General features: G+C 38.1%; 1 protein-coding gene and 1 pseudogene across 2 annotated transcripts in view; both read left to right on the forward strand.

The window, feature by feature from the left end:
* The window catches only part of KHDRBS2 (KH RNA binding domain containing, signal transduction associated 2), a 646,447-nt gene that overhangs the window by 394,640 nt on the left and 236,196 nt on the right, over positions 1-15,611 (forward strand). For both annotated transcript variants that reach the window (XM_075554046.1, XM_075554047.1), the window contains exon 5: positions 3,245-3,372. In XM_075554046.1, coding sequence (XP_075410161.1) covers positions 3,245-3,372 — 128 coding nt within the window. The remainder of the gene's footprint in view (positions 1-3,244; positions 3,373-15,611) is intronic.
* Positions 9,362-10,260, forward strand: LOC142453103 (stomatin-like protein 2, mitochondrial pseudogene; annotated as a pseudogene).

Genomic DNA, 15,611 nt, shown 5'->3' on the forward strand with positions numbered 1-15,611 from the left:
ATCGTCCAGTTAGTGCTCTCTCCACCCTTCCCTTCCTCCTCCTCCTCCTCCTCCTTCTCTTTCTACTTCGTTTTTAAAAATCGTTTAAAGTTATTTGAATAAAGTTTTCAGTGGCTATTTTTTTTAAAGTAGCTTGCCAGCCCCTTCTTCCAGGCAATAGAATTCCCCGCCTTTTATGGCATACTGCTTGTGTTAGCCATTTGTACCACACAGGGACTCCGCTTTTACATGTATTTTACTTTATCTGCAATATATTGATTTATGCTTTAGCTTTCAAATGTTGCCAAAAATAACAATAGTCCTATGTTTTACAAATTATAAGACCCAGAGTATAAATAGGTTTCCTTAGATAAATAACCAAAACAGATGGTCTTTTCGAGTTTGGAATATGACATGGGATTCATTTTACATTTTTATATTGGCTGGTCACGTCACACATAGGTAGCAGGTCACCATATCCCTAATTCAAATCAGTAGTAAACATGTTTATTCTTTAGCTTAGTTGTTGCTTGAAAGTAAGAATTAGAAGGTAGAATTGGAATAGTATTTAATTTGGTAGAAACTGTAGTTTTCTACAGTTCGGCTTTTCTGTGCACCAACTGTGTCGGACCGAGGACCATTATTATCCACAATCAGGTCCCCAAGAGATAAACATGAAAGAAACATTTGAAAGTAAGGACATAAATGCTTTGAAGTGACTTTTGCTTGTAATCAGGGTGGTTTCTGGCACATGAAGCGTTGATGTGCTATAAATCAATCTAGGCTGGAAACATCCCTTCCATTTCCTAGACAGAGATGTATGGGTGAATGTGCCCGGCCATTGTTTGGTATTATCGTTGTGTCCATAGGTAGAGCAGACTAGCATCAGAAGAAGCAGATGATGTGCTATTTTTAGGGACTACACATTATTGCTGTTGGTGTGCCCTCTACAACTACTAGTATTGACCTGTAGACCTCTCTTATGCACTAGAAAATTTCCATCCTAAGAAAATGATTTCAGGACCACTTTATTAATAAAGTTAATTTGCAACTTTGTGCATAGGAAGTGTTTGCTTGTGAAACTCATTCTTCCTTTAAAATTAACACAATTTAAAGATCAATTTGGGATAGGCCTATAAGAGACACACTGAACCTTAAAAATCATAACTGAAAGTAGCTTATTATACTCCTCATGTACTCAAGCTATCTTGATGAATATGTAATCGGTTTTTTAAATGATTATATGAAGTCTTTAATACAGCATTTTCATTGCTTTATATTTCTACAGCTTTCCATGTTTGAACAAGCCAAAGGAGATGGTGATCATTTATTCTGGCACATTTAATATTTCATTATATGACTGCCCTTGAAATTATGGATGGCAGAAATATACCAACTCGTGTTTGTCACATGAAGTTTTTTTAAAAATTGCTTGTTATTATTGTTTAGGTCACAGGCTTCTTCAAGAATTACTTTCCGAACTTAAGTTTTCCAGTAAAGGACCACTACGAGCATTATTCCATTTCTTGGTAAATTTCATGGATCTCATTCTCTCTTCTCTGTGCCCGAGATCCTGGTTTTGCTGATGAAATTGCATTTCATTCTTGGGGTTCTTTTATGTAGTCAACCACTATATCTGTACATCGTTACCCATGCCCACAATGTGTACTCTATTACCTGTGCTGGAAACTTCCCATCTAACTCTGGACCACACGATTTCCTGAAGACCCTTAACTACTAAACTCCCAAATCAAAAGAAATTAAGTTTCTTGTATGCATATCTCTTTTCTCCTCAAATGTAAGTTTCTTAAGGATGGAGCTTTGTCTACTTATTCTCTACCCCTTTATGGTATAATGCAACACCAATTATCTGCTTGCTCCTGGGTGACTGTTTATTGAAATAAATGCACAGTGGCCAGAAATAATCACTCTTCAAACTTTAAGTTCTGTGTTTGGCTGCGCAAGTCAGTGTGCAGCAGACATTGGCGACTTAGTATCCAGAGTATTGGTGATTCCATTGCTGATCAGAACCAATCAGAAATATGCCCACAAATAACTTTAAATATAATGAGCCACTTGGTTGTCACTGTATTTTTCTGTTCATTAAAATAAGGTCAATCCATAGTCTTCCTTTCTTTCCGCAAGGATTTACTTGTTAAACGAGGGGAGTGTATATGTCATGATATAAATCTGTGCTCCAACAAACTCACTCGGTACTCTCCAATCCATTCATCAAACCGTACCAAAGTCAATAGCCAAAAGAGGTAGATCACTGTAACCACCCATGCAGTCCCATTGAGAGTTGTTGAATTTTCCTTCGTAACTCATTTTGTAACCAAGTTAAGTATATTGTACTGTCAAAATCAACGGATGAATTTCACTTGAAATTATGTTTAGAAAAGCATAAACAGATCAGTCATCTGGCAAAAATAATGTTCCATGATTTTGTACTATTCAACCAGGTACGTTTTTGTTTGTCCCCAAGACGTACTCCTGACTATATTTGTAAAAGAAATAGCAGACTAAGCTGGTATTTACATTTTGAAGATAGCGTTTAACTTAGTGAGCAGATCGACTTGTTTGGACATATTCGACCGGCTGTTATATTTTTGCACTGATGTTTGCTAGAGATAGTGGCCTTGACTTTCAACCTCTGGTGTGGTTATTCCAGTGAACGTCAACTCCTGGCCTAGCTTTCGTTTTCTGTCAACCCAATGAAAGGGTGCAGAGAGGAACCTCTGTCTATATCTGTTGCCCATTAGGTTGGATTTCATAGTTTCCTGATTGTCTGAATCAGTGCTGTTTATCGTCTGTATATCATTATAGTTTTAACTGGAGTTTTAATTGCATCTACCTGAGCCTTGCGAGGTTGATTTTTTGAAAGCTGCTGAGATTTCGAGCCGTCCTTCGTTTTCTGCACATATTCATCTCAGTAGGTCCTTCTTTCAGTAACCCTCATATCACCATCACAGCCGTGGTATTTTCCAGGCTCTTGTTTCTTATTGTTATCTCCTCATGGCTAACGCATGAAATGATATCCCACGGAATCTAATCTGGTTCCTGCTGAGTAAATAGCACAATGGCAAAATAAGCAACTTCAATTTTTATTCATGCAAATGGATATGAAAATATATGCAACTATACACTTTCAGATTTTTGTATGTAAGACCCCAGAAAAATAAATGTGTCTTCTATATCTATAACTTTTTAATTCCCATGAAACCCATGCTCCAGTGTCATTAACCGAGGCTATTTTTAATTCTAGGATTACAATGACGAAATTCGTCAGGAACAACTTCGTGAGTTATCTTACTTAAATGGTTCCGAAGACTCTGGTCGCGGCCGAGGGATCAGAGGCAGAGGGATCAGAATAGCTCCTACAACTCCTTCAAGGTACATTCATTCTGGATTTAAATTAACAGCAAACAATGGCGTCCAGTCTTATCTGCCTTATTCAGTGCCAAGTTCATAGTTTGAAATAAAGAGAAATAAGGAAAATAAACGCAAAATGAATGCTTAGATAGTATGTAAGAACTTTAAAAATGTTAACACATTTAATTCTAAATTAAAATGTTAACACATTTAATTCTAAACCCCCTTAGGAGGAAATTATTATTTACAGGTGATAAGTCAAGGTGCAGAAAGGTAAAAGGAGTTTGTCTAAGGCCTTTGTCTAAATCCTAAATTCTGGCTTCACCATTTGAGACTTTAGCAACTTCCCTAAGAAAATTAACATCAGGAAATCTGAGACTTCCTGCTTTTAGTTCTAGATCAAGACTAAATCACATAGATGATATAATCTCTGCCTCATTGAACCAAGATGACCTTATAAAAAGTTATGAATTTTGTCTCTGCCCTAAGTGACCTTTGAATTCCTAGGAAATAAGTAAGTAGGTAGATAGATAGAGAGATAGAAAGAGAGAGAGGATAGATAGAGAGATTAGATAGATAGACAGACGTGAATGATGAGTGATATGATGTCTAAATTATTTCCTAATAAAATAGTTTAGGAAAAAAAACAGAAACAAAAACAAAGCCACTGCCATTTAGTTGATTCTGACTCACAACAACGTATGTGTGTTTTTTGTGGCTGCAAATCTGCATGCGAGCAGATGATCTCATCTTTCTTCCTCACCAGACTGATGGGTTTGAGCCACTGTGCAATTAGCAGTGCAATTTCCTAACATAATCAAGGAAAATTACACAGAAGATGTTTAAAAAAATCATCATACAAATGAATGAGGAACTAAAATAGGGTCCAATAAACAACGGCATATATAATTACCCAGAATGACTGTGATAAACTGTTTCATAACTATTGAATACTTATAAGAAAATGAAAAAGTTTCACCTTAAAACAAATGGGAATTGTATTCAGCCTCCCATGTATTCCCTCTGAACATAGACCAGGGAGGTGGATGGTTTTGCTATCATGCAGAGAGAGGGCAATGGGAAGTGGGATTATAGCAGATGTAGCTAGGTTAAAATTTAGCCCCTTATCATTTGATCTCCCTTTTGACTTATCTTAAAATAGTTCTCTTTTTAAATAAAGTCTGCTTCCTTTTTGATTGAGGTTTTACTGTACTTTGTTGTTGTTTCTAGCTTTGCTTGTTTCTTGTGTGTGTGTGTGTGGGTGGGTGTGTTTATTTTTCACTACATACGGAGACAGTCACAGGATCAATGGTTCCTGGGCATCTGGCAGAGGAGGCTGGGTAGAAATAAGGAGCTAATAACAGGGAGTACAAGAAAGAAGAAAATGTTTGCAAATTGGTTGTGACAATGATTACACACTCTTCTGCATTTAGTAATTGAACGAGTTAATTGTATGATGTGTGGATTATGTCCTGATAAAACTGTTCATACAAAACAAGCCCATTGCCATGCTACTATATGTCTTCTCTGCAGCCTGGCTGATAGGTTCCACCCCCGGCCTTTGGCTTAGCAGAGTGTGGTTCCTACTGTGCCCCAGGACTTTCAGGTAGATAGTATCTAGGCCTCAGAGAGCAGGATGCACACTTCTTTCACGACTGTTGATGAAAGTATTTAAAGTTAGGATGCATTTGACATTGAACTTTCATTGGTGATGAAAGTAGTGATTGATGTTTATTAATCTTTGCAAAGACATTAAAATCTTTTGGATCAAATTTGTTTTATAGGACTCCAAACTTGTCAAATTTTTATCAGAAACCTTGCCTTCAACATAGATTATGTGACTCAGTCACTCTATTCACCCAATTTCAGTAGGACTTTATATCTTTAGGAACATAGATCTAGAATATTATTTCACATATAACATATAAATGATGTTAAAATTATTGAGATAGATTTTAGATTAAATTTGATCTTTTTAAAACTTAAGTCCCAAATATTTTCAACCTCTACTGTCAAAATACCACTATTTTTAACATTAAGCCATAGCCAACTCAAGTTTCACGCTTGTCAGAATTAAGAATGACACATTTTCAAATGAAAAGCCTTAATTTAAATATCTAGTCTGTTTAATAATTTAATAAGGAAGTGAGTATTTAAATATAGCCTATTGAAATTCTGGAAATTAGTTTTGACTAAAAGAAAAAGTTCAGAAACTCTTCTAGACATATTTTATATATTTAATTTTAAGGAATAAGAGATAAAATGTAATGCTATTAAGTGGCTAATATTTATTGCTAAGAATTAATATAGGCATTCTGTTCTGTGGAATTAGACGTTTATGAAATCTTACACATTTCTAACATCTTTATGATCAATTATGAATTGTATCATTTCTGGCAAACTAAAATGCTTTGTATCACATAGGTTGAATAACACGAAATGCCAGTTTTATAGTTCAAAGACTGACTTGGAAGTTCCATGTGGTGAAGACTCAATATTGATGATACTTGTAGAAGAGTTGGGTTTGTTATATTTTATGTTCCTTGGATTTTTGACGAATCCTTTTCCATTAAGACATATAAATGCGTTTGAAAGTACAAACGCATGGTTTTGGTGTCTTTTGTTTAGCTGTTACTGTTCCAAAATGTGCCATTGAATTGACCATATTTGAATGGTCCTTATAAGATTTGCATTTCAGTAGTGCTTTACTTTACATATTCCAGCTGTTTAACAACTTAATAAGCAATCGTTAGTTGTAGCCTGCATTTTAAGTCACACCCCCGTCTGTCACTTCGTCATACTGTGGTGGCTTGGGTGTTGCTTTGATGCTTGAGGTTTTGACACTGACTTTGGAAATCTCCGTGAGTCACCAAAGTGAACAGGTTTGAGCAGTTTCCTGACTGAAAACAGACTATGAAGAGGAATAGGCCATTCACCTCTGAGGAATTAACCACTAAATATCAGCAGTTAAGCCCTGGCCATCATAAAGACAGCCATTCTAGGTGTTATGACCTGAAATTGACTCGCATTGGGCATTTTTTAATCAGCATATTGCCTGGTTTACTATTCTTAGAATGACAGTTTCAATAGGAATTATTTGGCATTCATCATCTAAAAAGGATATTTCTTTTTTTTTTTTTATTAAAAAATTTTTTTTTTATTTTAACAATTTATTGGGGCTCATACAATTCTTTTCACAGTTCATATATATACATACATCAATTGTATAAAGCACATCTGTACAGTCTTTCCCCTAATCATTTTTTTCTCTTTTCTTCTTTTACATTTTATTAGGAACTCATACAACTCTTACCACAATCCATACATATACATACATCAATTGTATAAAGCACATCCATACATTCCCTGCCCCAATCATTCTCAAGGCATTTGCTCTCCACTTAAGCCCCTTGCATCAGGTCCTCTTTTTTTTTCTAAAAAGGATATTTCAAGACCATTCTGTCTGTGATAAAATAAAATCTGCCCACATACAAGGAAGCCTTGTCACCTATTGTGTAAAGCTAGTGATGCAGATATTAAATAAGTCTACCATCTTCAGTTGAAATTGGTCAAATGTGCAAACAAGATACATGGACAATTTTTGGATATTGGAATGCAAAAGTTAGAAGCAGAGAGGAAGGAAGAGTAGCTAGGAAATATATTCTTGGGGACAGAAATAAAGCTGGAGACCGAATACTAGAATTTTGAAAGATCAATGAATTGTTTATAACAAATATATTTTTTGACTATATAAAAGGCAACTTATACATTAGCGTGTCCATGTGGACTACACAGAAATCAAATTGACTACTTTTGTGGAAACACGTGATGGAGAGAAGCAATATCAGCAGCTAAAACCTGACCAAGAGCCAACTGCGGCACAGAGAATTAATTGCTCACATATAAGGTCAGGTTAAAGCTGAAGAAAATTAAAACAAATTATTGAAAACCAAAATATAAATTTGAGTATATCCCACCCAAAATTTTAGTACATCTTAAAAACAAATGAGGAGCTGATTCGAGGAACCCAAGCGGAGAGCGAATTTGGAAAATGTCGAGGGCAACGAATGTATAAGGGTGCTTTACACAATGATGTATGTGTGGATTGTGAGAAGAGTTGTATGAGCCCCAATAAAATGATTTTAACAAAAGAGTACTAAACCTATAAAAGAAAATTTGCTGCATTGAAAAGACATGGGTTTTGAGGTGAAAATTTTTAAAAATCACATATAAAGAATGCCAAAGGTCATTCAAAAGAGAGGAAGGAAGGAAAAGGTCAAAGTAGATGTAAGAAGAAAGTGAAACTTGCTCTTACATGACAGGCAGCTAAGGATGAAGTCAAAGAGCTGAGCAGAAAATGTTAAAGGGCAGCTCACGAAGACCAGGTCAAGTACTATAATGAAATATGCAAAGACCTTGAGTTAGAAATCCCAAAGAAAAGAACATGCTTGGTATAAGCTACACTGAAAGAATGGCAGACAACATTTTAACCTGGAGTTGCAATAGTGAAAGGTTCACTGGCTAAAATATCAACTGATACAAGGAGCATCAAAATCATATGGAACGAATATATCGTCACTGTATCAAAATGAACTATTTCAAGAGGCAGCATATGAGCAAGAAGCTGCCGTAGGAAGAAGTTCAAGCTGAGCTGAAAGAATTAGACAAAAGCCAGGCTCCAGGAATTGATGGGGCGCCAATTGAAAGGTTTCAGCAACCCAAAGAAGCACTGGAAACACTCACTCACTGGTCTCTGTCAGGAAATTTGGAGGATAGCTACTTGGCCAACTGACTGGAAGAAATCCATATTTGTACCTATTCCGAAGAAAAGTGACCCAACAGGATGCTGAAACTGTAGAACAATGTCACAGACATCACACACAGGTAAAATGTTGTGTATGATCATCTAACAATGGCTTCACCAGTCCATTGACAGGAAACCACCAGAAGTTCAGGCCAGCGTCAAGAGGATGAGGTTGGATCTTAGTTCAGATCAGAGAATGCCAGAAAGATGTTTACTTGTGTTTCATTGATTATGCAAAGGCATTCAACTGGGTGGACCATAGTAAACTATGTATAACCTTGGGAAGAATGGGGATTACAGAGCCCTTCATTGCGCTCATTCATAACTTTTACATGGATCAGGAGGTAGCTGTAAGAACAGAACAAGGTATAACTGTATCATTTAAAATCAGTGAATGTGTGCATCAGAGTTGCATTCTCTCACCATACTTGTTCAATCTATGTGCTGAGCAGACCAGCAGAGAATCTTGATTATATGAAGAAAAAGGTCACATTAGGATTGGAGGACAGCTAATTGACAACATGTGGTATGACGTAACCTTGTTTACTAAAAAGCTAGGAGGAATTGAAACACTTGCTGATGAAGATCAAGGATTGTAGCCTTCAGTGTGGATTACAACTCAGACCAAGGAAGCCCAAAATCTTAACAACTAGACCAATAATCATGATAGAAGAAGTGCTCAAGGATTATGTCTTGCTTGGATCCACATTCCGTGCTTATGAAAGCAGCAGTCAAGAGAGCAAAAGACACATTGCATTAGGTAAATCTGTTGAACAAGAGTATTGCAGAGCAAAGATGCTGCTTTGAGGACTAAGTGCACCTGCCCCAAGCAATGGGATCCCCCAGTGCATCCTATGCACGTGGAAGTTGGACATTAAATAAGGAAAACTTTAGAAGAATCCATGCTTTTGTATTGCGGTGCTGCTAAAAATATTCAAAGTACCATGGAGTGCTGAAAGAACAAACCAATCAGTATTGGAGTAAGTAAGGCTGAATGTTCCTTACAGACAGGGATGGCAAGACTTTAGCTTACGTATTTTGGACATGTGTGGTAAGGTGAAGCGGATACCAAAAAAAAGGAAGCCCTTTAATATGATGGATTGCCACAGAGTTCTGGAAGCCTCGGCCGCCTTAGGAAATGCTGGCGTGTGTGGCATGGGAGACTGTGGTGTTTTACTGAGGGGATTTCTGTGGGCTCCCTTGGTACTGTTCCTGCCACTGCAGGAGCCCTGGGAGGTATAGCAAATGGGCAGGTTCCACTGGATCCTAGAGCCAAGCTCCCTGTTTTGGGACCGAATCTGATATATATGCAGACTCTCAAGGAGATAGTCATCAATGAACCTGAGCAGTTGACCATGACTCTGCAGAGCAATGGAGTCTTATACCTGTGCATCACGGACACTTACTAGGCAAGCTATGGTGGGGAAGACCCTGAATATACTGTCACCCAACTAGCTCAGACGGCCATGAGATCAGGATTTGGCAGTCTCTCCCTGGGAGCGGGGGTCCCTGAATTCCAACACGGGATGCCATCAACCAGGCTGCTGACTCCTGGGGCATCCCCGCTGCCTCCGTTATGAAATCAAGGATACCCTTGTGCTGCCCCAGTGAAAGAGCCCATGCAGATGCAGACGGAGGTGGAGCAGGGGAAACGGGCCTTTCTAGAATCTGAGGGGACCCGAGATTCGCCCTTCAGTGTGGCAGAGGAAGAAGAAAGCCCAGATCCTGGCATGTGGGGCAGGAAAAGGCTGAGCAAATTAACCAGGCTGCAGGAGAGGCCAATGCAGTTCTGACCATGTCCAAGGTGAAGGCCGAAGCTATTCTAGTCCTCACTTACAGTTCTGACACAACACAATGGAGATGCAGTGGCCTCACTGACTGTGGCTGAGCAGTTTGTCAGTGCCTTCTCCAAACTGACCAAGGACTCCAACCCCCTCCTCCTTCCCTCCAATCATGGTGATGTCACCAGTCTAGTGTCCCAGGCCATGGGTGTTTATGTAGCCCTCACCAAAGCCCCAGGACCGAGTTTCCCTGGAGAGCACAGATATGCCCAGGCCACAGATGCACATCTTAAGGAGGATCTCGGTCAAGCCAAACTGAATTAATGATGCTGGCTGGGTTTAGCCATGGAGACTGGTGATCAGAAAGTGGCACTGCCAGACTTTGGCTTTGTCCTCCCTGCCAGAATGTTTATTTATTATATTTTTTATTTGAACTGTAATCGTGTAATAAAGACACCATGGCAAACCAGAAAGAAAGGATGGATTGACACAGCAGCCGTATCAATGAGCTTGGGCACAGGAACACTTGTGAGTATGGGGAGGACCGTACAGTGCTCATTCGGTTGTATTTAGTGTTGCCATGAGAAAGAGCTATGGCACCAAACAACAAGCAAGTACGTTTTTGTAGAATCTCATCTAACCATAGTTGCAACAGTACATTGACAGGGAGCTGACTAAGGTTATAGCCAAGTTCAGATGAGAAAATGGATCAAGGATTTCACTGTTTATGAAGTCATCCTATTCTCATTTGCATCCTGTGCATGTGAAAGTCAGACATTGGATTAAGAAAACCATATGCATATGAATTATGGTTCCCAGGAGGAATACTGAAAGTACCATAGACTGCCAACCACAACAACAAATCTATTTTGGAAGAACATCCAGATTGCTCCTTCTAGACATAGGTGGTTGAAACTGACTCTCATATGTTGGACAGAGTGTCGGGAGAGACTAGTCCCTGTCCCTGGAGAAGTCTGACTCTCATATGTTGGACACATTGTCGGGAGAGACTCATCCCTGTCCCTGGAGAAGTATATTGGGCTTGGTGAAAAAAAAGAAGGGCCACTGCAGAATGGATTGACATGATGACTGCAACAATAGCCTAAAACATGAGACCAATGGGAGGATGGTGCAGGAAGCAGCCTTGCTTGGCTGTGTTGTCCAGGGGTCGCCATAAGTCAACACTGACTTGACGTCATCCAACAATGATAACATCTTAAATATGTAATAAGAATGTTGGCCTTATGATCCAATATATAATAGACATATAATAGTATGTGCAGTAAAAAGAATAGAAAGCATTAACAGTCAAAGCACGCCGTTCATGCACGTATATATCTCATTTATGGAATGAAAAGGACTAGGCAACGAATGGAGCAGACGCTGTTGTTTTCCATTTCAAACTACATGTAAGACTATATCATAAGGAAGATCATATTGATTACAAATCTGGAAAGCATGAGCTCATATTATGCTAATATGTCCGTATTGAGCCCTCGTGGCTCAGTAGTTGAATTGTTTGGACATTAATTGAAAGACTAGCAATTTGACCCAAGAAAAAAGATGTGGCAGTCTACTTCTGTAAAAATTTATAGCCTATTGCCAGTTTTACTTTCCCCCCATGTATTTATTGTTTTTAATTTTGGCAAAAGTATATGCATCAAAACATCCTCCATTTCAACAGCTTCTACATATATAATACAGTGCCATTGTTGCACAACTTTATTAATATCCTTTTTCATATTATTTCACCACCGTTAGCATAAGATCAATGCAGTTTTACTTCTTCCTATATGGTTGGTATAAGTCAGAAACAAATCAAATGGATGGCAGTGAGTTTGTTTTTCTGGATTAGAATTTACACATAATATGTATAAAATATGTATAAAATGATTCTATTACATTATTCAATTACACTTGTTAAAAAAGAATGGTCCCTGGAACACTTTAATCCTCTGTTGGGTAAACATTTGGCAGGTAACCACAAGGTCAGTGGTTCAAACCCAATCAGTTCCCAAATAAATTTATAGCCTCAGAAACCCTATATGGCTTTGATATGAGTTGTATTGACTTGGTAGCAATGGACTTATAAAATTTTATTGAAAAATGTTGATTTAAAGGAATTTAAATGTAAATAAAATATATCTGATAACTATCAAATGTCTTCATTATAAACAATTATAAATTAGAAAAAACATCATGAATATTTAGTAATTTCTATCACATAGTTATATAAATAATATACATGAAATATAATATATACATGTTGTAGCATGCTTACTCAGTACATTGAGTAGATAATTTGAGAAGCTGAAACATGTAAACAAGAACAGAGCCCGAGAATTGGAAGAAAGCTCATTAACTGCCTGAAAGTGCTAAAAATACAACCTTGTTTGTGTAAGCAAAGAAGACTTGAGGCACTTACTGATGAAGATCAGAGACTGCAGATTCCCATATGGATTATAACTATTTGTAAGGAACACAAAATCTCCACATCTGGACCGATAGGCAGCATCGTGATAGATGGGATATCACTGAAAGTGTCAAGGATTTCCTTTCCTTCGATAGCATTCAACATTCATAGAAGTACTCGTAGAAATCAAAGGACCTATTGCAATTGAAAAAATCTACTATAGAATGTCTACTTAAAAGGTTAAAAAACAAAGATTGAACTTTGGGTACTAAGGTGTGTCTGACGCACATCACAGTATTTTCAGTCACCTCATCTGCATGTGAAAATGGAAGAAAGTTCGAAGAAGAAGGGAGAACTGTTGCGTGTGAATGAAGGAATTGTCCAAGAATACTGAAAATAGCACGAGCTTCCATTGAACAGAACATGTCTTGGAGGGATGGCCGGAGTGCACGCATATCTACTGTGTTGTCAGAAAGTGGGAGAGTCTGGAAAAGAGCATCATGATCGCTTAGGTCGATGGGAAGTGGAACAAAGACCCTCAATGAGGTGAAGCGACACTGGCTGGAACAATGTGGTCAAGCACGAATGACAGAGAACTGGGCAGTGCCGCTCCGTTGTCTACAGGGTCACGTTGAGTTGTAAGGGACTTGATACTTGATGGACTCCAGCAACAACAACGGCATAATCATTGCAGCGAGGGGGGGTGGGAGGAGTAAAACACTAGTGGCAATTTTTAAATACCATTGTTTATTAGCACCACACACTAAATCTAAACACACTACAAAAGCCATGTCTGACTCAGACAGATCCTATAGGACAGGGTAGAACTGCTCCATAAGGTTTCTGAGACTATAAATATTTATGGTAGCAGATATAGTCCACTTCCTTCTATGTAGCTGCTGGTGGGTTTGAACTGCAGAGCTTATGAGTAACAGCCCACACCTAACTACAGTGCCATCATGGTACCCACGGGAAGAACTACTGTAAGGAATGAGTGGTGTTTGTTAAGAATAGGCATAAATGAGATCGGACTCTAGGAACGAGCTTCTAAATTGCCATTGAGATAGAAGAGAATTAAAGTGTTAGAATGATAAAGTGACAGGTGAGAGACTTGACTCATGGCAGGGAAGACAATGAAAAGTCAAGATATACCAAAGATAACCATGAACCCTTTTGGGTCTTGCTAATGAGTGTCAAGTTGTAGGAACAGATTCAAGCACAACCAAACTCACTACTGTCAAGTTGATTCTTCCTCAGAGCCACCCCGTAGCACAGAGTAGAACTGCCCTTGTGGGGGTCTGAGACTGTGCCTCTACAGGACAAGAATGTCTCCTTCTCCTGGGGATTGACTGGTGGTTTCAAACTGCTGGCCTTGCAAGTAGCAGCCCAACCTGCAACCTGCCATGCCAAGGGGGCTCCTAAGAAGAGATTAGCGATGGGCATTTATAGGAATTAGAATTAATTTTCTTCTTCTTTTTTGGCTCTATCAATTAGATACTGAAGAAAAAAGATTGACTTATAAGATAAAGATAACTTGCCTAGTAAGGGATTGATGGTACCATCACCTATAATTAGATGATGTATCACTTTAAATTAAGAAATTAATTATTCCTATAATTCATTCTGATAAATTCCCAAGGTGACCTTGGGCAGGTGATTTGTACTTTCAATGCCTTGTTTTCTCAAACTGTAAAACAATCTAAAATTACATACGTAGCTCATTTTTTGAGATTTTTTAAATAGATGATGCATATAAGCACTGTTTCCCATACTTTCACATGGAAATTCCCAGAGGCCTTTGAACCATTGGTGCCCGTGTCCCTCTTGCAGTGATTGTGGTTTAATTCCTGTCGCGTGGTCAGAGGGTTGGGAGTTTGAACCCACCAGCTGTTTTATGGGAAACAAATGTGGCAGTTTACTTGCAAAAGGGTTAGGGAAGAACTAGGAAGTAAAAACTATATTTATAGGTATAAATATAGATATGTAAATATTGGGTATATTTATCAGTATATATACATATGTAAATACAATACAAAAGCAGACGGACTTTGAGTCTCTACTAAAACCTTACCTCAGTACAAGAATGATTTGTTCTGATATTGTGGCAAAGTATAACAATCACCTACCTGATACCATCGCTGAAGACAAAATTGGTGCATAAGCAAATGTGATGAAGAAAGCTGATGGCCCCAGCTATTAAAAAATATAGTGCCTGGTGTCTTAAAGCCTTCAAGTTAAACAAGTGTCCATCTAGCAGGGAAACAAAAAAGCCCACATGGAAGAAGGACACAAGCCTCTGTGATCATGAAGTGTTGATGGGAACAGGTATCAGAAGTTAAAAAACAAGCAAGCACATTGATGGGAAAGAGTGTGAACAAAGTGGAGACCAAAAGCCTCCTGTAAGATAAGTGGATAGTCCTTCACAGAATGACCACATGGAAGGGGTGATATACCCATGGTGCAGTACAGCCCTGATGAAACACATAACTTTCCTCTAGTTCTTTAATATTCACCCCTCACACTATTATGGCCTTTGCTTTGCCTCACTAATCTGGCTAGACCTGCATATGAATACTTGTACAATCAAGATTTTTAGTTGCACGAAATCCAAGATAGACAAACCCCTTAGAAACAGTAGTGGGGGTTAAGATTTCCTGAGGGCATGGGAAGAGTGTGGGGGAAGTGGAAACTGATAGCAATGATGAATGGATAACCCCACTCGAGAGGAACATACAACAGAATTGTAGGTGAATGGATATAGTACATGTTGTCTGATATGGCAAAAAAAATCATATATAATATATTAAGGGTCCATAGGGATGGTAGGATGGGGGAGGGAGGGGATAAAAGGGAGCTAATATAGAGAGTTCAAGACGAAAGAAAATATATTAAAATAATGATGACAGCAATTATACAATTATGCTTGATCCAATGGAACTATGGATTGTAACAATATCTGTAGAGCTCCTAATAAAATGTTAAAGAAAGACAGAATAGGGAATGTAAAACATAAATACAGGCATAGGAGCTCTATAAGGCAGTTCTACTCTATTCTATATGGTCAAATTGAGTGGAAATCCACTCAACAGCAACGATTTCAGACCTTTAATTTTTTTTTAGTTTTAATTTTATTATTATTTTTTTTTTTTAGAATGTGGCCTGGGTTTTTAAGATACCCATAGATGACTCTATTATGTAGACAATCTAGGGAACTTTGATATAAAACATATACCCAGAGCAAGAGATGTATTGGAAAGGAAAC

This window comes from Tenrec ecaudatus, chromosome 7, assembly GCF_050624435.1.
Source record: "Tenrec ecaudatus isolate mTenEca1 chromosome 7, mTenEca1.hap1, whole genome shotgun sequence".
Lineage (NCBI taxonomy): Eukaryota > Metazoa > Chordata > Mammalia > Afrosoricida > Tenrecidae > Tenrec > Tenrec ecaudatus.